General features: G+C 35.3%; 1 protein-coding gene and 1 long non-coding RNA gene across 10 annotated transcripts in view; both read right to left on the bottom strand.

Moving 5' to 3' along the window:
* LOC100377157 (uncharacterized) overlaps window positions 1–26939 on the bottom strand; it is a 75981-nt gene that overhangs the window by 47532 nt on the left and 1510 nt on the right. For all 9 annotated transcript variants that reach the window (XM_085507273.1, XM_085507277.1, XM_085507278.1 and 6 more), the window contains exons 3-6: window positions 19559–19642; window positions 11844–11957; window positions 10250–10487; window positions 1519–1656 (exon numbers count right to left, since the gene is read on the bottom strand). In XM_085507273.1, the coding sequence (XP_085363399.1) occupies window positions 1519–1656; window positions 10250–10487; window positions 11844–11957; window positions 19559–19642 (574 nt within the window). The remainder of the gene's footprint in view (window positions 1–1518; window positions 1657–10249; window positions 10488–11843; window positions 11958–19558; window positions 19643–26939) is intronic.
* LOC146735402 (uncharacterized) lies at window positions 4501–5887 on the bottom strand. Its single transcript, XR_014931346.1, has 2 exons — window positions 5172–5887; window positions 4501–4678 (listed from the first exon to the last, which is right to left on the bottom strand). It is a non-coding gene; the product is annotated as an uncharacterized LOC146735402 (long non-coding RNA).

The raw sequence follows: 26939 nt of genomic DNA, 5'->3' as shown, positions 1-26939 counted from the left end.
CTTGCATCACAGTCACTCCACTAGGACGGTTAGGAAGCGCTATTGTTAAAAGGTGTGAACGAGCAGCTTCTGAGAACCTACGCTGGTCTCAAAACTATGACGTAATTGTCATCAGAGGGCGCTATTTTTCATTGCGTTCATGTTGCTCGAGACGACCGTGAATTTTTGCAATTGTGCTTTATTTTTACATCAAACTACAATCTCAACTGAACTATGACTAAGAGTGATATTTTATTTTACAGATGACCGTTCTTTTGCAATCGTGAAGATGCTTTACTCGAGAAAAACGGTGTTTTATTGACAGTCTCTTTGTCTCGATCTCTAACAGTCTTTCGGTCCGTAAAATAAACCCCTCGCTCAGTTTAAAAGCAATTTTATCGCTAAAAACATTGATGTCTGCAAACCTTCACAATATCTCTTTGCCCATTCTCGTAATTTTTGTGTGTTTTTATAGTCACTTTATGGCGAAATTTTGCATGTTTTCGTCGTCAATGGAGGTGGTCGCCATGTTGCTTTATTGCATGGTTTTCAATGGAAGTAATCGGACGAAAGAAATTTTTGATTGTTGTGTTTTCATATCCCTCCATTCGCTTTATTTGACGACTGATACAAATCCCGTCCAGCTGTATCGGTGCTACGAGTCATATTTAGTTTCGTTTGAATATTTGTTTGTTATGATTTTGCTTTGTGACAATTTTATGAACGATTTATTTCAGCATGTTCGCACTGCTTTTTGATTCAGTCGAGACAGGGGCGAGACAGGGTAAAATACCCGGATGTTAATTTTTGTGTGGGATTTGTTTGGGTGATATACTAATGTAGTATTAACTATTGATAATTTCAGAATGCCATACAAGACAGCAAGATTTTCCCGGGGAAAAATATGTATATACAAAGCATGTTTATTTCCGCGTTTGAGACTGCTCTTTGGTGAAAGGGTAAAGTGCCATGTATTGCAATGCTTTGTGGGAAAAAATGACGCAACTCTCGCACTGTCGCCCATTTTATGCTAATGACTTCTTAGCTCGTTAATACCGCTTTTGTTTCAATGTTTATCGATCCAAGGGTAGTTACAATGGAACGACGCGGCGCTTCCTAACCGTTCTAGTAGAGTGACTGTGCTTGCATTGTTGATTTTGGCCAATCTCACAGTATAGTTTTAACCAACTTGCACGACATTCTATGCCATTTTGACTAAACCATTTGAAATTTCAAAAAACACTGTAAAATACTTTATTTTAGCTTGGATATAATTTTCGTTAAAGGAACGATACAGTGAAAATAAAATCCAGCGAACATATACCTTTTTCCCTATATTTTACAATCAAATTCTATACAAAACACCCAAAAAGTCTTTTCAGCAAAAATTAATTCCAGCTGAAATAAAGTATTTTACAGTACTCATCACTGTGAACCAGCTGAAGTTTACTGGAAATGCATATCAGTATGAACAGGTCAAAATTCTTATAAACTTTGTGACTGATGAAATAAAGAATGAATGCGGAATACACCCCTTACCATATCTACCTCCTGGCCTGTCATCTCTGTTCCACCTATCTTCACGATCTCTTGAACCCCGTCCACGTCCACTATATTCACCATTTTGACGATTCCGTTCATTCCTTTCTGATACTGACCCATTTTCTCTACCTCTTCCTGCAAATTACACAAGTCATGACTTTATATTCCTAATCCACTCAAACAAGTCACTGTCAATAACATTCAGTTTTAGTGACTGTCACTTATAAACTGAAAGATGCAGATAGATAATTAAATGCGTTTTGGGGGGGGGGGTGCAGCATGTTAACAAGTGACCTCTGCTGTCTTTGTAGAGTATCTTCCTCAAAACAAAGTTGATAAGGTTCTGGACTATGAGATATTAACCATTTTCCATGGTTAATAGTGTTCCTACAATGTTCTTGCCATATCACAACCATGGGAGTTTTATTTGGTTGTTGCCATGACAATTACAATTGTTCACTCGTCTCATTTCCAGTGTTCTCCCCAGGCCTTTCAAGCACTGCGGGCCCGCGTCGCTTAGACAAACAGCCGCGTCGCTTTTGTTTCGCCCGCGATCCTTGAAATCCTGCCCACGATGCTTATTCACGTTGTATTGTTTACAAGTGTCAGCCTCGTCTAGCACATCTTTAAAACAACAAGTCATTGTCAATGACACGTCCCCGTTCCGTTCATATTTGAGTGACATATACATTCAAAGCAGATCATGACCGAAATGCACCTGCATATGTACAACACATTGTGCTAAATCTGAACAAAATCCATCCATGCATGACTGAGATCCGGTTCTGGAATTGTGAAAATACGTGATTTTGATGCATTTTCGGCCTTAAAATGGCCATCATTCCGCTATTGTTAAGCAGATCATGAAACAAATGCACATATCTATTTGTGACATGATGTACCTTGTGTGTGTGAACTTTGAACTCTATCAATCCAAGCATGTGTCAGATACGGATCCAGAACTGAATTCTTTAAAACAAAATGGCCGCCAGTCGGCCATTTCGTACCCGATCCAAAAAAAATCAAAGAAAGCTTAGAAAGAACTCCCATGTGCTGAGAGTATTGGAAACACATTAAATATAATTCGAAATTACTTAGCTGAAAACTAATTATGCAAATCAGAAAATTAATATGACCAGATTTGAGTGTAAAACTAATGAGGTCTGCGCAATGTAACAGAAAATCTATGTCTCCAAGTTTAATTGAAATGTGATTAGAACCAAAAAATTATGAATTATTATGCTTATTAGGGAATTAATATGAACAGATTTTTACCCCAAACTAATTAGGTTTGTACATTGTCCTAGAGCATCTTTGTACTAAGTTTCATTGAAATGGAATAATTAGTACCGTAAAAACTCCAAAATTTCGACCCCTCTAAAAATTCGACCGCCTATTTATTTGCCGGGTTTCGGTGTTTTATTTACCTCCAAATTTTCGACTCCACTAAAAATTGCCGACTCATTCTTATTCGAAGATTTCGACCAGTTTTAGTTTTCCCCCAAGCGAAAAAAAAAACGATGTGAGCGTTCAAACGGGACCTTCCTCGAAGGCATGAATCCGGGTTTCTGATTGACTGAGAGATTTTTATTTTATTGGTAACGAAAATATATTCTAAATAAAAACGAGCACAAAAATCTCGGCATGCTGCGTTTCTGAATTGTTGATTATTACTGTACTCAGTAGTGATTATAATAATGTACACAAAATAAATTTGTTGAATGTTTATGAAATACAAATAAAAGTCAACTTAGTTTCATCGTAAGCGAATGACTCCGGTCACGTATAAACGTTTGATGCTGTAGGATATCCGCCATGTTCTCTTAGGTCAAATAGGTCAAATCGCTAATTAACCAATCAAAAAGCTGGATGATGCCAACGTGTTCAAATTACCATAGCTTATTTAAATAGATTGATGTTATTGAACGCAATGCGGAAGAGATTGATGTTGTAGTACGATATTTTGGCTTGGATTTTGATGCGAAAACGGCATGATTTTTTTTAAATAAAAAAAATAGTTGTTTTAAAAAATAAACTGGTCATCTGAAGAATAATTTAACATTGTTCACAGTGATAACAGCTCATTCTCGAAAGGAAGCTTACCCGCTCACGCTAGTCACGATAAAAATCATACACGTGTACTCTTGAATAGACAGACGTCAATGACTACGGTAAAACTTACTCTATTTTAGCCGGCAGGATTGATTGAAATGTCCGAAAAATGACGCCAAATTACACCTTAAAAGTCCCATTTTATTTTCTTAAATCCCATTTTATTTTTTAATCCAAGGGCGAATTTACGGCAGAATTTGGTCCCTCAAATAAGGGACACGTGAGCTTTGATTCTAACCGGATACATTGCACTGGGTCGGGGAGATAGTTTGCTAAACTTCCATGCATCTTTTGTCCAATGGGTACCTGTACTTCGAACATTCGCAAGTTTTCCTAGGTAGTGCGAGACAGCTTTGTCTTTTGACCTATTAGTTTTGTGCTGACCTCTTCTGCGCGTCTTGATGTTTTGTTTTGCTTGTCATAATACTCACTGATTGATGACTTTGTTTAGATTTTGAGTTACAACTCGGCCACGACCTTTGAAACATGAGGAAGTTTACGTCAATTAACGGACATTACATTTTTTTTAAACTAATGAAGCACACTGTCTATCAATCTGATTAAAATCTGATGTAGTGTACGGGCTTTAATTATTTTGGCTATAAACTTATTTTAATTTTATTTTTTATTACTTTTGTTATTAATGCCCTTTTATTTTATTATTTTACATTGATTTTGATTTTTTTTAATTCCGCCCTACCTACATCTGATCCGACGCCTATGTAAGTCCCGTTCAAATCTCGCGTAAGTAACAGCCAATCACAGCCCCCCTTTTATACAGGCTGTCGGTTGCTTACTTTTCAGTGTATACGGACAATCTTTCTGTACATTATATTTTGCTCACTTGAATAAACCATTAATAGAAAATTGCTAGTATATTTTTATTTTCAAAAGAAATTCCACAGCATTTTCCAATTTTTGTCATTACATTGAATATTTTGTTCACTTCCAACAAATGTGTACACTTCCTGATACATCTTCGCCAGCCAAGGTTCGTTTATTCAGTCATCGCTTCAATTTTACATCAAACACTGAGCATAATTATCTAGAACGGAAGCAAAAAAATAAGTAAATCGTAATGATTAGAACACTCTAAACAGCTATAGTAAACAATGCAAATTGTAAATTGTATAACGGTCACCGGCCCACGGCATCGACGCAGACAATTGGAGCAAACAAATATTTCCTGATCAATTGCGATGTGTTCCAAATAAAAAATATTTTATTCCAGTCCAAATCAGCTCAATTACTTTAATAAAGAGTTATTGTATAATGTACAAAATGTTGATACATTTTGATGAATATTTACAGCTACGGCTTCAATACCGTAGACGGTTTTGACCCGATCGTCAACAAAACATCACCCGTCTCCAGGGCAAGCGACTGGTAAAAGACACCGATGTTCGGTCGAGCCGGTGGAAACAAAATCGTCATTCCCAGAATAACTACGCAAAGTAACGATCCAAACTCGAACCATTCGAGCCACAATATAAACATAAAAAAATGACTTTCGTTGCATTTGACAATGATAAACTTACCGAAAAGCCGTGTTCTTCTCGGTCCTAACGTCGGTATAATCCGCCATTTTATGTTTGAGTGTGTTTGCCACCTGACTCTGCCCAGTGACGTCATCATGTGCGCTATAGAAGAAGGTCTGTGATTCGTTGACTAAAATCGTCGACAGTGGGTCTCGTTGAAATCTCGTTACATAGGCATCGGCTCAGATGTATGTAGGGCGGAATTTTAAAAAAATCACAAAATCAAAATCAAAGTAAAATAATAAAATAAAAAGGCATTAATAACAAAAGTAATAAAACATAAAATTAAAATAAGTTTATAGCCAAAATAATTAAAGCCCGTACACTACATCAGATTTTAATCAGATTGACTGTCTATCATCCCCATTTTTTTCATTTGCTGATTTCTATTCTGAAAAATTCGACCGTCCGAAAATGCACCTTAATTTTGACTCTAAAAACACGTCACATTTCCTACACCAATTATTTAAAACCGGTCGAAATTTTGGAGTTTTTACGGTACTTTAGATATCAGTGTGAAAGCTTAAAATTGGTTAATTATGCAAATTAGGTAATTAATATGTACAGATTTTAACCCACAATTATTCAGGTCTGTCTATTGTCCTACAGCATCCATGTACATTCATTGATATGTGATGTATAGTACCTGAGATATCAGTGTGAAAGTTGGTTAATTATGCAAATTAGGTGATTAATATGCACAAATATTTACCGGAAACTAATTGGGTCTGCATAATTCTAGATTCATTGAAATGTGATGATTAGTACTTTAGATATCAGTAGAAAAGCTGAAAATTAATTATGCAAATTAGGTAATTAATATGCACAATTATTTACCCTAAAACTAATCAGGTCTCTGCATAGTCCTAAAGGATCTATGTACCAAGTTTCATTGAAATGCGATGATTAGTACTTGAGATACCCGTGGAAAAGCTGAAAATTAACTAATTATGCAAATTAGGTCATTAATATGCACAAATATTTATCGAAAACAATCAATCTCTGCATAGTCCTTGAGTATGTATGTACCAAGTTTCATTGAAATGTGATGATTAGTACTTGAGATATCAGTGGAAAAACCGAAAATTGACTAATCATTATGCAAATTAGGTAATTAGTATCCACGGATTATTACCAAAAACTAATCAAAACCTAGCATTAGTTCAGAGCATCTATGTACCAAGTTTCATCAAAATCCAATGAGTGGTTGTTTAGATATCAGTGGAACAGTCATGGAACAGCTAAAAATTAGCTAATTATCATGCAAATTAGGTAATTAACGAGCATGGATTTTTACCAAAACCTAATCAAATCTGCGCATTGGCCCAGAGCATCTATGCACCAAGTTTCATCAAAAACCGATGTATGGTTCTTGAGATAGCAGTGGAACAGTCGGACACACATACACACACACATACACACATACACACATACAGACACACTAACTGCAAAGACTCCCATTTTGTGCTTCGCACATGGGAGTCAAAAATGACGTGCATCAAGGTCCTATTATGTTTAATGTATGTACCAAATTTGAACAAAATCCGTCCATGCATAACTGAGATCCGGGTCCGGAATGGTGAAAATGTGCGATTTTGATGCATTTTTGGCCTTAAAATTGCCGCTATTCGGCTATCGTTAATCGGATCATGAAAAAAATGCATGTGCATATGTCCCATATAATGTGTGATGTATGAGTGAAGTTTGAACTTAATCGGTCCATGCATGTTAGACATACAGGTGATCACGGACGCACGGACGGACGCACACAGGGCAAAACATAAGTCCCCGTTTTCGGACTGCGTCCGAACGGGGACTAATAACATGTATTGATCGAAAGGTAATCCCGCCTTTGTACATAGTTAGCCTTACAAAAACAGTGATAAAAACGGAAGTCTACAAGAAGTTACCAAGTCTATCAAGGGTGCGGAGCTGGCAAACCCAAAATACTAGGGTAGTAATAATTTGCCCATTGCGTTGGGATGGTCTATCCCGAGTTGCTGCACTGCGATTAATTGCGTTTTTACTACATCATCGCCAGTGACACTAATTACCAAGAATTAAAAAAACAAGTGAAATTAAGTCGCATTGGAAAATAAAACTATTAAATCGAAGTTAAAATTATTCAACTGCAGACGAGACGGACGAGGAAAAAACGAATCCTGACCTTTAGAAATACCTCATTCATAATGCGTCATTACCGAGGAACGCCACCCTAAGGCGACGTAACGCATGTAGTGACATCACAACTGATGCATGCTGGGTTACAACAGAGATTTTGATTGAGGTAACAAAGATGGCGGCGCAGAGTGCATGTTTTTCCGCGATGTTTAAAAACAACATTTTGTTGGCGATTTTGATGTAATTTCTAAGTTAATCATCAATGAATCGTTTTAATTAAGCAAACATTCTAAGTTTGTGTATTTTTAAACAAAAAAGTCAGGGACCGATGATCGCAACAGCAGCGGTGAATACCCGTTCAACGCAATGCCGTCAGCTGACAATGTTACGGTGATCGTAGCATTACACAAATAATAGATAGATCAATGAAAAATCGCTGACTTTAGTTTTGAAATGCCGTTGTCGAAAAAATGTCATTATGGATTTATTAATTGCTTCATATTTTGATAACCCGCAATCTTGCAGATTTTACAAATTTAACAAACAAATCCCCCCGTCATATGAACTGACAATGACATTGGCACTAAAACTGACTGTACTTGTACACAAAATAATGATGAACCAGTTACCTCCACGGATAAACAATATATTTACTGACTGACTATAAGTATTTCCATTTCTTTCCTGTTCTATTTCAAACTTTATTTGACTTGATGCACACATAAAACACAATGAATGTAAATGATAAAAAATATATGAGATATGTATCTCTTCTTTATTTCAGTTATGTTTGTTGGGGAAACTAATTATTATGCAAACAACATTATGCAATTAAGATGTATTGTTGTGTAAATTAGCCGCGATGCTTGGCTTAGAGTCTGGGGAGAACACTGCATTTCTCAAAATCGAAAATCTTCTATTGTTCCGTTTGAACATCTTGCTATTGGTACTGATTGAATGCACTCAATTTTTTTTAATGAACCAATTTCCAGTGCCTGTGCAACAACATAAACTTGATATTGCTTTGTCAAAAACAAAATAAAAGCACAATTGTTTGTGAGAGAATTAAATAATACATGTACGCATTGATTTCAGGAAAACAAATTGACAAGCATGGATGAATCATCACTCATTGTGTATATGACACTAAATAGGACTTCTGGAAACTCTTGTATAATAAAATATTTAATACCAGCTTTTATTTTTTTCACCAGGAAAATTAACTGCTAATTATTTATTAATAATATTTATTTGTAATCTTCAGTTAGCCAATCTTATAAAAACATAGTTGAACTCTGGTGACCTTGCCCTTTGTTATATAATATAATTCCCTTTATCATAGTTTGTTTCAATATAAATATGCATTGTCATAATTAATTTTGAATACAAACAAGTTTTGGGGTTGAACCAACAGTGGGGAATCAGTCTACCGAATGTCTTTAAAAGATGTAAATATCTTACAAAAACATTGGTGCCTTATTTGTTTAATTATTTTAAGGGACATAATTTCCAGCTTTATTCAAAGTAATTCAGATATTTTAGAATAAAAACAAATGTCTCATTGCAAAAACAAAGTGCTGCATTTAGATGTGAATAGATTCATAAAACATGCAAGATAACAGAAAAATTTACCTGGCTTTAGTCCAAGTATTTTGTACAGGTGTCTGCCAAAAATTAATGATTGACTGAGACAAATATGAACTGCCTCATTGTGTGACTACTGTATTATATGAAAAGTAAAAAAAAACACCCTTTATGAATAGCTATCATGTTGCAAGCTCTGCTTTGTATGCAAATCAACTTAAATAGTTGGTGTCCAGTGGAGGGAGAAGTCAACAGTACTGTTGCCTCCCGAGAATCTACATCTTCAAACACTGCAATCTTTGAAGTGCGTTTTTAAACCTATATTATAAAAACTATCATTCTGTTCTAATAGCTGAAACATATTCCTGTGAGTTTTCATTTGTCGAATGAACTGTTTGTCAAATACAGAATACATATATTTTAGAATAATTTTCTTTTTAAAATGTGGATGAAATGTTTTGCTTTTAATGTATTTTTTATGTATTGTTTTTGATTTGATAACTTTGAACTAAACAGATTTTCTATTAGCTTCAGATCTTGATCAAAGTTAGGCACCCAGTTCATAGGAGTGCTTATATTGATTTTCTGACATCTTGTTTTCTGTAAAGATTTTATTGGTAGGTTTGCAAATGTGTATCAGACTGTGCAATCTCTCCATGAGTTGGTTTTGAAACCCAGTATGGGATTCTGAGATACATTACCAAGGATATTATTACAAGATAAATCATTTGCTTCATTGAACACATACAACAATGCATATTTCCACTGAGATCAGTGACCTTTGATGTGTATCACCAGTGATCAGTCAAGCAGAAACAGTCAAAATATTTTATCAGATTTTCTCAATTTTTGCATGATATTTTCATACAGGACATCTGTTGTTCAAACTCAGGGAAGACTTTATACTGATGAATAAGGTGACCAAGTTTGATAAAGTTTGGAATAGAATTAGTAAAGTTATTATGCACACAATAACAATTATTAACGACGACGACAACGCTGACGACGACAACAACGACAACGGCGAACAAAATTTTTCCCTTAATATACCTTTCCCTTCCATCTTTGATGTTACGGGCAAGGTAACAAAGTAATATATCTAGAGAATGAAAAGTGATATATAAAAAAGCCTAATTGCATTTTTCTATATTTGTGGCGCTTTTTCATCTGGGACATCTTCCCCTTTAAACACAACCACTTGCAGACCTCTAAGACCCCACACCCCCAAAAACTAGTATCTGTGTCACACTTGCTAACGGTTTGGGCTGATATTTTTTATTCCTAAGAAGGATTTGGTCTTCTAGCCTACTAATATGGGCACAATAACCGATATGCTGCACTATCAGTTGTCAAGAACATTTAAAAAAGTTTACCACGCATGCGGGGTGGGGGCCCATCACGCCCTCGTCCACGTCCACGATTAGAACCACCTTCTCGGAAACCATCTCTCTCTCTGTCCCTGTTTTCCTTCTCACGGTTACCCTTATCTCTATCCTTATCTTTATCTCTGTTGTCTTTTTCTTTGATAGGGGTTGATATAGTTTCTATGTTGCGCGACGTTTGTGGCTGATTTCTTCCCTTTTTCTTCCTACTTGTGGTTTCCCATTCACCCTGAAATGAAATATATGTCACAAAATGAAACACAAAGTTTAAAGCAAGTCTGAGAACAGGTAGAACACACACAAAACAAGCAGCCTATCTCGGCTGAGATAGCTCCGCTGTTAGCAATGCACATTTCAATTAAAGAACTGAAGACATCATTAGAAAATGAACAATATGTATAGTATCAAAGCAATCGGACTTACAGTTTTTAACAAGAAGTCGAAAATATCACTTTTTACCAAAAATGACAAAAATATTCACCAAAATTAGAGAATTGAAGATATCAACATGAAATGAACAAATCTAAGAGAGGTCTACCCAAGGCACATATACACCAAGTATCAAAGCATTCAGGCTTGTAGTTTTCAAGAAGAAGTCGAAAAAGTAAAACATTGACACGGACGACGACGGACAATCACTCGTATGATAAGCTCCGCTCGACAAAGTCGACAGTGGAGCTAAAAAGTGGTCACCGGATGGTTATTTCGAATCAAATCACATAAATGGATATCTGAATGTGCAAGCCACTTTGAGTAAAGACAACTATACATGAAATCAAATCTGTCAAAGCACATCAGATAAATGGTTAAAGACACAAGACAAAATAACCAACATAATCACCACAAGCAGATGTGTAATATTCATACCAAGTAAAAACCCAAGAAAATTATTGACTGTCAAAATATATCAACGTACATACAGGTATACATATTGTCTTTGTACCAATTTTGAACAATATCAGTCAGGGTACATATCCAAGAAATGGTTGAAGATACGTGAAAATAACACTAACACAGCTGCCAGTCTAATATTGTATCGAATCACAAAAAATTTAATCAGTATTCCATTACGCGTCATGTCTATACCAAGTTTGAACAAGCGACCGAACTAACACTCGCAAAACAAAATACAGTTCACTTACAAGACATTTTGGAATGGTTGTAAAAGAAAATGGCCATATAACTTTTACCACCAAAATAGTCCCACCATGTATAGTGGGGTCTAATATTCTAAGAGGTCCCAGCCCTTTACACACTGAGAAAATTGAGTACATATCAAAGCTATCAATAGCAGTTTCAGAAAAAAAAGTCAAAAATTTTAAATATTCACCAAAACTAGAAAATGAATGACAACATGAAATGAACAAATCTGAATATCAAACAGTTGATCTGATCAACTGGCGTTACTCTCAAATTTTTCATGCAGTTGATCTGATCAACTGGCGTTACTCTCGAATTTTTCATGCAGTTGATCTGATCAACTGACGTTACTCCCGAATTTTTCATGCAGTTGATCTGATCAACTGACGTTACTCTTGAATTTTTCATGCAGTTGTCAATTATTTAGTGAATATAAAGATCTTACCTCATTTAAATCTTCATTTTCAAGAAGATAAGTAATGGCTTTAGCAGGATCATCATCATGATCATGTAGCGCCACAACTGCTTCATCAACACTTTTACCAGTAACATCGCGCACCTTGATAAAATACAAACATCACACAGTTATAACGTACTTCCCCGATTATAGGCCCCTTTGACACACAAATGACATGCCCGGGTCAGAGATCAATGTCTCAAGATGCACATTTTAGATGAGTTTAATAAATTAATAGAAATATTTAAAACTAGCAGCCTGTCGGCTGATATAGCTCTGCTGTTTGTGATGCATACTCTGAAAGCAATTACTAAGAAGTAATTTAAACTTAATGCTATTTGCTTTAATATCGTAAGACACCAACTTTCTTGATTTTGTTGCAGAGAATATTTCACTAAAAGTAGATTTGAAGATATCTTTATGAAATGGACAAATCTAATCGAGGTCTACCGAAGCTGCATGTGTACTAGTATCAAAGAATTTTGACGACTGGTTCTGAAGGAAGTCAAAAATATTTTTTTTGATGAAAAATGACGAAAATATTTGCTACAAATAAAGTTATAAAGCAATCAGGTTAGAGGTTTTCAAGAACAAGTTAAAAATCAAAGAAAGCTTAGAAAGAACTCCCATGTGCTGAGAGTATTGGAGACACATTAAATATAATTCGAAATTACTTAGCTGAAAACTAATTATGCAAATCAGAAAATTAATATGAACAGATTTGAGTGTAAAACTAATGAGGTCTGCACAATGTAACAGAAAATCTGTTTCCAAGTTTAATTGAAATGTGATTAGAACCAAAAAATTATGAATTATTATGCTTATTAGGGAATTAATATGAACAGATTTTTACCCCACACTAATTAGGTTTGTACATTGTCCTAGAGCATCTTTGTACTAAGTTTCATTGAAATGGAATAATTAGTACTTTAGATATCAGTGTGAAAGCTTAAAATTGGTTAATTATGCAAATTAGGTAATTAATATGTACAGATTTTAACCCACAATTATCCAGGTCTGTCTATTGTCCTACGGCATCCATGTATAAACATTGATATGAGATGTTTAGTACCTGACATATCAGTGTGAAAGTTGGTTAATTATGCAAATTAGGTGATTAATATGCACAAATATTTACCAATCAAAGAAAGCTTAGAAAGAACTCCCATGTGCTGAGAGTATTGGAGACACATTAAATATAATTTGAAATTACTTAGCTGAAAACTAATTATGCAAATCAGAAAATTAATATGACCAGATTTGAGTGTAAAACTAATGAGGTCTGCGCAATGTAACAGAAAATCTATGTCTCCAAGTTTAATTGAAATGTGATTAGAACCAAAAAACCAAAAAATTATGAATTATTATGCTTATTAGGGAATTAATATGAACAGATTTTTACCCCAAACTAATTAGGTTTGTACATTGTCCTAGAGCATCTTTGTACTAAGTTTCATTGAAATGGAATAATTAGTACCGTGAAAACTCCAAAATTTCGACCCCTCTAAAAATTCGAACGCCTATTTATTTGCCGGGTTTCGGTGTTTTATTTACCTCCAATTTTTCGACTCCACTAAAAATTGCCGACTCATTCTTATTCGAAAATTTCGACCAGTTTTAGTTTTCCCCCAAACGAAAAAAAACCCGATGTGAGCGTTCAAACGGGACCTTCCTCGAAGGCATGAATCCAGGTTTCTGATTGAGAGATTTTTATTTTATTGGTAACGAAAATATATTCTAAATAAACGAAGTTTCAAATAAAAACGAACACAAAAATCTCGGCATGCTGCGTTTCTGAATTGTTGATTATTACTGTACTCAGTAGTGATTATAATAATGTACACAAAATAAATTTGTTGAATGGTTATGAAATACAAATAAAAGTCAACTTAGTTTCATCGTAAGCGAATGATTCCGGTCTCGTATAAACGTTTGATGCTGTAGGATATCCGCCATGTTCTCTTAGGTCAAATAGGTCAAATCGCTAATTAACCAATCAAAAAGCTGGATGATGCCAACGTGTTCAAATTACCATAGCTTATTTAAATAGATTGATGTTGTAGTACGATATTTTGGCTTGGATTTTGATGCGAAAACGGCATGATTTTTTTTAAATAAAAAAATTAGTTGTTTTTAAAAAATAAACTGGTCATCTGAAGAATAATTTAACATTGTTCACAGTGATAACAGCTCATTCTCGAAAGGAAGCTTACCCGCTCACGCTAGTCACGATAAAAATCATACACGTGTACTCTTGAATAGACAAACGTCAATGACTACGGTAAAACTTAGACTCTATTTTAGCCGGCAGGATTGATGGAAATGTCCGAAAAATGACGCAAAAATACACCTTAAAAGTCCCATTTTATTTTCTTAAATCCCATTTTATTTTTTAATCCAAGGGCGAATTTACGGCAGAATTTGGTCCCTCAAATAACGGACACGTGAGCTTTGATTCTAACCGGATACATTGCACTGGGTCGGGGAGATAGTTTGCTAAACTTCCATGCATCTTTTGTCCAATGGGTACCTGTACTTCGAACATTCACAAGTTTTCCTAGGTAGTGCGAGACAGCTTTGTCTTTTGACCTATTAGTTTTGTGCTGACCTCTTCTCCGCGTCTTGATGTTTTGTTTTGCTTGTCATAATACTCACTGATTGATGACTTTGTTTAGATTTTGAGTTACAACTCGGCCACGACCTTTGCTTTTACCGTGAAACATGAGGAAGTTTACGTCAATTGACGGACATTGCATTTTTTAAAAACTAATGAAGCACACTGTCTATCATCCCCATTTTTTTTTGCTGATTTCTATTCTGAAAAATTCGACCGTCCGAAAATGCACCTTAATTTTGACTCTAAAAACACGTCACATTTCTAACACAAATTATTTAAAACCAGTCGAAATTTTGGAGTTTTTACGGTACTTTAGATATCAGTGTGAAAGATTAAAATTGGTTAATTATGCAAATTAGGTAATTAATATGTACAGATTTTAACCCACAATTATTCAGGTCTGTCTATTGTCCTACAGCATCCATGTACATTCATTGATGTGTGATGTATAGTACCTGAGATATCAGTGTGAAAGTTGGTTAATTATGCAAATTAGGTGATTAATATGCACAAATATTTACCGGAAACTAATTGGGTCTGCATAATTCTAGATTCATTGAAATATGATGATTAGTACTTTAGATATCAGTAGAAAAGCTGAAAATTAATTATGCAAATTAGGTAATTAATATGCACAATTATTTACCCTAAAACTAATCAGGTCTCTGCATAGTCCTAAAGGATCTATGTACCAAGTTTCATTGAAATGCGATGATTAGTACTTGAGATACCCGTGGAAAAGCTGAAAATTAACTAATTATGCAAATTAGGTGATTAATATGCACAAATATTTATCGAAAACAATCAATCTCTGCATAGTCCTTGAGTATGTAAGTACCAAGTTTCATTGAAATGTAATGCTAACTACTTATATCAAATGCTGAAAATTAATTAATTATGCAAATTAGGTAATTAATATGTACTGATATTACCATAAAAACTATCAGGTCTGTGCAGTGTCGTATGACATCTATGTACCAAGTTTCATTGAAATGTGATGATTAGTACTTGAGATATCAGTGGAAAAACCGAAAATTGACTAATCATTATGCAAATTAGGTAATTAGTATCCACGGATTATTACCAAAAACTAATCAAAACCTAGCATGAGTTCAGAGCATCTATGTACCAAGTTTCATCAAAATCCAATGAGTGGTTGTTTAGATATCAGTGGAACAGTCATGGAACCACTAAAAAATAGCTAATTATCATGCAAATTAGGTAATTAATATGCACGGATTTTTACCAGTGTTCTCCACAAGGGGTTTTAGGCGGGCGGCCCGCCCATCAAGTTTTACGGCCGCCCAGTAACTCTCAACACCCGCCCACCAACGTACATCCAGCTGAAATTATTTGTAAAAAGCTTGCATTGTTCTTCCCAAGCCTAAACAAAAGGGTAGTTGCCCAACCCTTTATTTTGCTATTGTTTCAACAGTCCAAACATAAACAATGTTCATTGGAAGTCTGCAAGCAGTTATCAAGTGTATTCATGGCAATGTGTCAATCGCTTGAATTCATTGTCGCCGACATTGTTGCCACTTATTGCTCACGATACGCAACTACAGTGGTATCAATTTACAGCTGTATTTTTAATAATCGTCTTCCGATCACGAAAGAAAGAAGTAAGTATGAACGAAATGTATATGCACAGAAAATAAACAAATATATTACCAGATTGCATGTAAACTCAAACAAAAATTTAAATTCTAGCCGTATTTACAACGTTCGCTCGATTTTCATTGTGAAAACAGCATGGAGAAGGCAAACTGATGACCTTTTGGCCTACCCCATTCAACGACCGTCTGCTACCCACCGCTGTTGGCGCTGTAACGATTTAGTATCTAAGTTGCATAGGGGAACAGCGCATTCTGGGTGTTCCTGTACTGAATTCGGAAAGCGGTAATAAACATCAAACATGGCTGCTGGATTAGTTTACCGCGAGTATTTGTAATTGAATAATATTTTAGTTATCTTTTCCACGTACTTTTTTCAATTTATCTATTTTTTATGTCTAATCTTTTGAGAACATATCAGATTCTTTTATTTTGCCGATTGCTAGCATTTTTTTCTTGAATTCCAAAACAATGTGTGAAAACGCAACATATCGTGGCCGTACATGTGTAAATGCATCTTACCGTCCGTCGGCACGGGTGAGTACTGATGCCACAAATAAAAATGTTATGGATTTTGTTTTGACAAATTGTCTGTTTTGGCTTCGTGGGCAAATCATCTCGTATATTTTCTACATTATAACTCAATTATGTTTTGACTTGCTCTTGGTTACTCGAATTGCATTTCATGAACGCAGAATAATTTGCGAACGCATAAATCACCGATTTCAAACTTTTGCATTACGTAAATATTGATAGTGACCAATCTGTTTGTATTTAAAAAAATTGTAACATGTTCCAATTAAATTAAATTAAAAAGAGAATAGTAAATAACTTAGTGTGTATTGCAGTTCATGTCATAAATGCGAGAATTCTGTATGTAAATGATATGTAATTAATATGCAAATTTATGCTAATTAGGCCGCCCACCAGCTAATTTGGATTGTGGAGAACACTGTTTACCAAAAATTAATCAAATCTGCGCATATGTTCAGAGCATCTATGTACCAAGTTTCATCAAAATACAATGAGTGGTTCTTTATATATCAGTGGAACAGTCATAGAACAGCTAAAAATTAGCTAATTATCATGCAAATTAGGTAATTAACGAGCATGGATTTTTACCAAAACCTAATCAAATCTGCGCATTGGCCCAGAGCATCTATGCACCAAGTTTCATCAAAAACCGATGTATGGTTCTTGAGATAGCAGTGGAACAGTCGGACACACATACACACATACACACACACATACAGACACACCAACTGCAAAGACTCCCATTTTGTGCTTCGCACATGGGAGTCAAAAACTAATTGGGTCTGCATAATTCTAGATTCATTGAAATGTGATGATTAGTACTTTAGATATCAGTAGAAAAGCTGAAAATTAATTATGCAAATTAGTTAATTAATATGCACAATTATTTACCCTAAAACTAATCAGGTCTCTGCATAGTCCTAAAGAATCTATGTACCAAGTTTCATTGAAATGCGATGATTAGTACTTGAGACACCCGTGGAAAAGCTGAAAATCAAAGAAAGCTTAGAAAGAACTCCCATGTGCTGAGAGTATCGGAGACTAATTAACTAATTATGCAAATTAGGTGATTAATATACACAAATATTTATCCGAAACAATCTCTGCATAGTCCTCGAGTATGTAAGTACCAAGTTTCATTGAAATGTAATGCTCACTACTTATATCAAAAGCTGAAAATTAATTAATTATGCAAATTAGGTAATTATATGTACTGATATTACCATAAAAACTATCAGGTCTGTGCAGTGTCATATGACATCTATGTACCAAGTTTCATTGAAATGTGATGATTAGTACTTGAGATATCAGTGGAAAAACCGAAAATTGACTAATCATTATGCAAATTAGGTAATAAGTATCCACGGATTATTACCAAAAACTAATCAAAACCTAGCATTAGTTCAGAGCATCTATGTACCAAGTTTCATCAAAATCCAATGAGTGGTTGTTTAGATATCAGTGGAACAGTCATGGAACCACTAAAAAATAGCTAATTATCATGCAAATTAGGTAATTAATATGCACGGATTTTTACCAAAAACTAATCAAATCTGCGCATATGTTCAGAGCATCTATGTACCAAGTTTCATCAAAATCCAATGAGTGGTTCTTTAGATATCAGTGGAACAGTCATAGAACAGCTAAAAATTAGCTAATTATCATGCAAATTAGGTAATTAACGAGCATGGATTTTTACCAAAACCTGATCAAATCTGCGCATTGGCCCAGAGCATCTATGCACCAAGTTTCATCAAAAACCGATGTATGGTTCTTGAGATAGCAGTGGAACAGTCAGACACACATACACACATACTAACTACAAAGACTCCCATTATGTGCTTCGCACATGGGAGTCAATAAAAAAATTTACCAAAAATATTCACTATAACTAGGGAACTGAAGGTATCGTCATGAAATTACCAAATCTGACACAGGTCCACCCGATATACCTATTTACAATATCAAAGAAATTGGACAAGCAGTTTTCAAGGAGAAGTCAAAAATGACAAAAATATTCATCAAAATTAAAGAAATGAAGATATCACGAAATGAGCAAATCTGAGAGGTCCACATGTAGTACCTATATATGCAATATCAAAGCAATCAAACTTGTCGTTTTTCACAAGAAATTGAAAATATCACTTTTTACCAAAATGATAAAAATATTCATCAAATTTAGAGAATTTGAGATTTTGACATGAAATGAACAAATCTGAGAAAAAAACATCCAAGGTACTTGCATATCAAATTTGAAAAAATTCTGACTTGCGGTTTCGAAGAATAAGTTGAAATTGTAAAGTTGACGACATACAATCAGTAATATCAACAGCTCCGCTGTGTCAACTTTGTCGACAGCGTAGCTAAAAATGGTAAAACACTCCCAAAGTTTTAAATTTTTTCTATATTTTATTGAAAAAGACGTACACATGTTTGACATTGTCAACCATGTTGAAAAATGCATCTTTCCAATAGTGTTCAGTACTTTTGGAACGATCATACAAGGTATATATATAAATTATGTATTGCATTGTTTGAAATTCCTACCACGTCATTTTAAGTTTGCAGATGATCAGATGCCAGAGATGTTCAGTGATTTCCCGCTGGAAATTCAAAATTTACTGGCGAAAAAGCCCACAAATTGCACATATACAGTGGTGGGAGGGAAATAGCAGGCACAAATCAAGCATCCTGGATGAGAAACACAAGATAGCTATAATTAGACTAATGCAAAAAGAGATGCTAAATTTAGCTACATGGTTACATCAAACTATTTTCCTCATAAAATAAATGAGGGAAACTATACTTTTGGCACTAGTCTATTACAGTGGTTAATGTGTCATTCTGGCTCCTATTTATGAACACAAATTCAGCAACAATGCAGTACAAACTGCTTATTAGTAACAATATCACGGAGCATTACCACGTAATAACAGTACCTGCTGTATCTTGGCCATTGTCTCTGGATCAACATTCTGAGTTATCTGTGCCATACGGACTTGGTCTGCAGTGGGTTGAACAGTCTGAAAATAAAGCAGAACTGTTATATTCAAGTAGTACTGAAATAAATTATGGATACAATTAAAAAAAAATTGCTTGATGCAGTCGGATAATCATTCCCTAATGTTAATTCAATAATGTTAATTTGTCATTAAGTAATTGCTGCAGATGAACTCCAGCAATGATACACAACATTCATAGATAGTCAAATGTTGATTTGATAAAATCAGACAATTCATTAAACCTTCACAGATGTAACTGTGCCAAAGAGAGAAATTTCTTCACAAGCAGCCTATCGGCTGAGATAACTCCGCTGTTAGCAATGCACATTTCAATTAAGGTAGCGAGAAGGAAAATTTTCACTTTTTTCTTGATTTTTCAAAAATTGATAAAACGGTTACTTTAGACCTTGATACATCACCCCAGGTTTACAAAAGATCGAAGTTGCGAAATAACATTGCTCAAATTAGTGTTTTAAAACACTAGCAGAAAAGACTACAACTGCCGTTTAGTGGATATTTGCATAATGTTTATCTTTGAAAGGGTTTAAATGAGAACATCTTATCTGTATACTCTGTTGTTGACGATTCTGATATAACGGGTGATAAGCTTCCAGTTGCAAACAATGCGTGTTTATCTAACGTCCATTGTCAGCATCGGGGAAAACAACAATAATTATACAAAACACATTGCGAAGACTCAACAATCAGGAAAGTAACCCCAGACAACCATGTCATACTTGTGTTGAAATACATTTTGTATTTCACGTCAGAATATTGTTTAAAATAAAATATTCAGTCCAAGCCAAATCGAGGTCAAAGGGTCAGGTTGCGTGCATATAATTATATATAGTTAAAACAAAAAGTATTTGAACTTTTGTCAGCTGTTCAACATCTATAAAAACCAGAAAGACAATTATAAGAAAATGTGAACCTCGGAAATTATTCTGTTAGTCTGAATTTTAAATGCGCGCGAGCGAGCAGGTGGGCGGTGATATTTCGGGGTTTGCGTGGTCGAAAATAAAGCGGAAATTGTCCGGTCGAATTCAACAAGCGTTCGCAAAAGCGAGAGAAAAAGGTGATTGGAAAGCGGAAGCGAGCGGGAGGTTGTGCAAAAGGAGTACTGTAACTTTGCACAACTTTCTTTTAAATAGTTTTATTTTCCAAGTCAATATTCTATTTTACTAATACATTTTTTTTTCTAACGCAATGGCAAGAAAAGAAAGCGTTGACAGACGAGGCAAAGAAAAATCTGCCACTTAGTGTCGCACTCCGACACAGCAATTTTTTTTCAAACATCGACCATTTTGTTTCACCATGAAAACCGTTTTTAGATGTCTTATCAGAGACACTTGAAGGATTAGCTTGTTTGTAAACTGTCAGCGTGTACAGTGGGACAGTAATGTTTGTCAGAGGATTATCCCTCGTTGTTAGTTTGCATAACAATGGAAAACCCGAACGTTCCTGGTGTACGGACTCAAATGCCAGCAGTTTTCTTCATTTTTCACGCTCGAGCTTGAAATTATTCATTATCTGACACTCTTTATGAGTTCTATGACATCAGTGGTTAATATGTTTGGCCATTTTTAGTGTACATTTATAATAATGCAGCAAATCTACAGTGTTTTATTAACCAAAACTGTTTTTCGCGTTTTTCTCGAGTTGAAGTTTTGATCGAGTACGACTCATTGGGACCGCCGCCAAATCAAGTGCGTTCGGACTAGGACATTCAAACTCGCAGTTATCGTTCAAAAGATACAGTACAGTTCTCGCGGAAGCTTTGGCTTTTGTGGCATCATTGTCGCCTACGCATGGCTTCATTGTCGCCTCAGCATCGCATCATTGTGGCATCAGCTTCGCGTCATTGAAAATTGAAGCTGTGTTTGCCTCGCTATTTTGTGGCATCATCGTGGCCTCAGCTTCGCAGTCTCATGGCATCAACATGGCATCAGCTTCAAAGTATTGTGACATGAGTATGACCTCATTATTTGCACGCAGAAGGGCAGTAGACAAAAACATGTACAGAAGTTCGATATGTATTCGATTTGAAATTCAAGGCGAATAAAATAATATGATCAAAAGTAAAATTACATTTTAAAAAGATATCTTGTTTAATTATTTTAGTGTTGCGAGTATTGGGCACCAACAACTTTGCGAAGTACATTACAATCGGCAAGGTGACGAGTTTCATATTGACTGGAAGGAAAATCGTGATAAATTCAAATCACACGATGCAATTTGCTGTATACGAAGTGAAACTGTTCTTGTTACAAAATGTACCTTTTTTCGCTCATTTTATTTGCTGCTAGAAGAGCAGATTCAGATTCCTCATTTCGGTGGTATTTTTCTGTGTTTCGTTTAGTTTTAGCCGAGTCCGACCCCATGCCCGGACTACTAAAACATGCAACACACACGTACGCCGCCTGGTGCGTCGGCGTCGTCGCCAGTCATCTTGATACAAAGTTCCAAAACAAGTGTGTACATTTCCAACATACGATTGGATGGTTGTGGTGGCGTCGGTCTGGTAAAATTTGACAACCAATTCTCAAAATTAAGTCACGATCAGTGATCTGAGCTTGATCTATACGTACTTTAAAAGTATTCTCACAAACATATTTTCGAATGAAAACGAGCCACGTGCTCTGTAAAAAATCGAATAGCACTTGACATGCAGAAATATTTTTTTGGGCTTCAGAAAAAAAAACGTGTCCATTTAGTGTGGCCGTAAATATTTGGTCACCAGCCGATGAACAATTTGAAAATCATGATTCACACGGAAATCCTTCGATACTGAAAATCATCGACCCCAGTCTGGTTTACCTTATTTCCCAACTTGCAAAACTGATTTGTATCTCAGCCCTGTTTTTTTTTTTTTTTTTTTTCTTTTTTTTGAACTGAGGTAAAATCCCATCCGTTTGTCAAAATATACCGATGTTTTTCAGTGAATAATTGCGAAACTTGTCACAGCACAAAAAAAACTTTGTGAATCGACGATGGAGATTGGATGGTACGACGACCCTTCAATTTGCCTTTAATATGTTTTGTTACAACATCATTGATTGGCTGAGAGTCACCTGATCGGAGCACGACCTGGGTCACAGAACCATACAAGTCCGTATTATCAACAGGACTTTGCGAGAAAACCACACCCACATTTTCAACCATTTTAGCGCGGAAGTTGCCAACAAATGTCGAAAACTCGTGAATTTTATAAATTTGAATAAAATAAAGCTAGCGATTCGTAAGACTGGTTAATAATATATCCCCCGATGCTCTTCGATTTTTTTATTTCAAGTTGAGAAATGGATACTTGTAGTTGAAGTTCCATCGATTTCAAGGCGACTATTTAACCGCGACAACTCTACGCTCTGTTGTAGTTTCGCGAGGTAAAACAAAAATACAATAAATAGTATTTGTTTAATTATTTGGTTGTACAGCCCAAAAATTACGGGACATGATCCCCATGAATTGCGATAAATAAATGCTGATTGTGTTGAATGACGGACGTCGGGACCGTTTGGAGAAACAAATTAAGGTCGGTAGGTAGACATTTCAAACAAATGAAATTATTAACGAAAGACGAGATTTTTCTAGGTATTTACGATCATACGGTCATACCAAATATATACAAAATTGACAAATACACAAAGAGGTGTAATAGTAGGTCATTTTTATTTTAGCCTTAGAAATATTTTCTTTCACTCAGTCCACGTCCATGCGTGGGAATTCTATTTAGCTTCATGGTCCTTCGGCTTGTCTTCTGCTTGGGGGGAAACAACAATAATTATACAAATCGTAAACTCAACACAATCAGGAAAAGAAACCCAGACAACCATGTTGTACTTCAGTTGAATACATTTTGTAGCAGTGCGTCACGTCGGAATATTGTCTAAAATAAAATATTCAATCCCAGCCAAATCTAGGTCAAAGGGTTAGATTGCGTGCATATAATTATAGATAGTTAAAACAAAAAGTATTTGAACTTTTGACGATTGTTCAACATCTATACACGGTTACTAAACTTCTTTGTTTGAATGAAGCGATGCTGATGCCACATTGTCGCCATAATGAGGCCACAATGAAGCGAAGCGATAATCGCCTAACTTTTTAATGTCGCGACATTGAAGCGATGCTGAAGCCATAACAATGCCATAATGATGCGATGGTGAAGCTGAAGTGAAGCCAAAGCTTCCGCGAGAACTGTACTGTAATGATGGTGCGAAATATGTCTGGGTTTTTAAAGAAAATGCTTTGTCACAGAATAATAGTCTGTTAAAGGTGCCAAGTATGAAATAATTTGGGAACAAAAAAACAAACCTGCATAGAAATCGGAATAATAGGTCTTTTGATTATCGGAGACGCATTTCAATGGACTTGATTACGGACAATGCACCAGAAAATTCCGCAGTGTGCTCTTGCAATCGCGGACTTAGTCATTTTTACAAGGTTCGCCATTTTTGATGTCACGTGATAATTATGTAAACAATGTATGTCCAGTTTGTGCGAACTTGCACCTCTATACTTAGTCTTTTGATATATATAACCTAAATTACTGTTCTGAACGAGACAACAGACAGAGAATGTTTTATTTAAAAACATCACAAAACCTTCTCGCTACCTTAAAGAAGTGAAGATATCATTAGAAAATGAACAATATGTATAGTATCAAAGCAATCAGACTTGCTGTTTTCAACAAGAATTCGAAAATATCACTTTTCACTAAAAATGACAAAAATAATCATCAAAATTAAATAATTGAAGATATCACCACAAAATTAACAAATCTGAAAGAAGTCCACATGTAGTACCTATATATGTAATATCAAAGCAATCGGTCTTGCAGTTTTCAACAAGTTTCAAAAACTACAAAAATATTAAGCAAAAAAACAAAATTTTAGATTTTGACATGAAATAAACAAATCTGAGCGAGAACGATCCAAGGTACTTGCATATGAAACTTTGCAGTGTCGAAGAAATGTTGAAATTGTAAAGTTGACGCCGATGACAGACAATCAGTAATATGACAGCGGAGCTAAAAATGGTCTTGTGTGAAATTAATGCATGTTGTTGCATTACTTGCACATTTTGTATTAGGTAATCTAAGTTTCTCAGTCATAGATTTTAGTTCAATGCTTGTAATTTGGGTTTTTGAGATAAAATAACATTTTCCAAGTGTCAAACTACATTTGCTCTTTTAGTAATGTATGCACTTATGTAAATGACAGACTTGTCAATGGTTGATACAATACAATTTATAGTTTATATATGATTTGAACTTCTAATGAAGCAAATGCGGTATATGCAGTGTTCTCTTCAGGAATTTAAACCACTGTGGCGGCCTAATTTGCATATCACTTACATAATAGAAATTGACGAAAGCACATTTACACCCACACAATAAACATACATTTTCAAAAACAAAGTGGCAGATATGTATGCATATGCTTCACACAGTGTTATAAACACTTATTTTGGGCACTTTTGTAATATTAATGAGCACCGTCACAGTGCAAATATATAAATATTTCTCGAAATGCAAATGCTGCAGACTAAAAAGAAACAAATTGTGAAAGGACAAATGAAACTCATTTGAAATGTTTCAGCCAGGATTATGTTCAAACTTTCATGATCTTATTTATTACAAAATTTTCCTTCAAAAACAAACCCGCCATGATAGTTATGACGCATTAGTTGACCGGCATGTGTCCTTTGACCCGGTGGGTCAAAAACACAATTAACCAATCAGAATGCCGCATAGTAATGCCGATAGAACCCCAAGTTCTCCGAATGATCGTGATCATAAAAATTACATTGCGGAAGTAAAGCGATGTCGTAGCACGATGTGTTGGTGTGGATTTCAGATGAAAACTGCATGATGGTTTTCGAAAGGTGATTAGCAATTTTTAAAAGGTAAAAGAAGTCTTGAAAGAAGAGTTTTTACATGATTCACGATGATAACAGTTTAAATGTATTTTACCCAATCACGCAATAAACACTTTTTTCTTGAGTAACGTAAACTTATTGTGAACTCTGCTTCGGCCATATTACATCGGGCGGAATTGATTTTGAAAGAATTTTAGCTTTTAATCTAAAGACTGCGTCTATCGTCAGAAAGTATTTACTTACAAAGAGGTGCTAATTTTACAAAATTGACTTGTATTGTTTAAAGCCGCTACCCACATCGCGCAACTGTCTATTGTTTACAAATTATTATCCACGACTGGCAGGATGCGTGTCGGTCAGTACACTACGCAAGTATACTAACAATATGACAATAGTCCTGGTCGGAAGCGTTTCTGTGATGGACGCTAATTTTGAGTGCCGGTCGGGCAGACCAGCGTGATGAGATCCCCAATGAAAAAAGCACTGTGGCGGTCTTGCTAATCACCGTGGCAGTGTCAGACCGGTGTGGTGGCAAATCGAAGCACTGTGGCGGGACTGCCACGCTGTTTACATCCTGGGGAGAACACTGATGCTTCTGGACAGACAATACTAAAATGAAAAGCTATAAAAATAAAACATTAATTAGCTACACCCTCAATGACACAAAGCAAAAATACTGATATCAGTATGTTTAACAACTGCTAATAGGAACCACAATATGCGTGGTCTACAACAAAATAAGTAAAGAATCCAACAATAAAATAAATATTATAAATAAACAAAAATTTATATTTATTTTATTAACTCTGAAATTTATCACACCTTTAAAACAACAGCAAAGAGATAGGCATAAATAGAAAGTCAACTGAGCAATCATGTCTCACTTCCTGTTTGTGAAAATTGGTGTGTATTAAAACACCGACATATTGTGTCTGAGTAAAAATACATGTATTATTATTATGTACAACACCTGAATTTATGAATAAATGGCACAGTGGAAATGGTACAGTACCTCCCGCCCCAACACTAGCATAATTTTAGTAAAACTTCATCAAGGCCGACCCAACAACATGCTTGGGACAGCCACAAACTTTCAGTCACAAGTATTTATATTTTTTACTTATAAATCCACATTACACGCATGGTGTAATTGATAATTATAACTTGCACATCACAGTAAAATAATATTACAAATAAACCATGTCTGTAACGTGCAAGGTACATGCATTAATAAATGAATATAACGTAGTCCTTGATTTTATTTGTATGGTCATGTCTTGCAACAACACTTATTACCACCAAGAACATTTTACACTGCTATTTTTGTCTGGGTACCACCCAACACCTATTTAAGACTGACACAAATTACTAAGAAATTAGGCCCTCTCAGAACATTGGCAGCAACCAAAAAATGCACAATACTTCATGAACGTCCATG

The sequence above is a fragment of the Saccoglossus kowalevskii genome, chromosome 13 (genome assembly GCF_978046115.1).
Source record: "Saccoglossus kowalevskii chromosome 13, keSacKowa6.1, whole genome shotgun sequence".
Lineage (NCBI taxonomy): Eukaryota > Metazoa > Hemichordata > Enteropneusta > Harrimaniidae > Saccoglossus > Saccoglossus kowalevskii.
The sequence above is the reverse complement of the archived record's forward strand: the minus strand, read 5'-3'. Positions and strand labels throughout refer to the sequence as shown.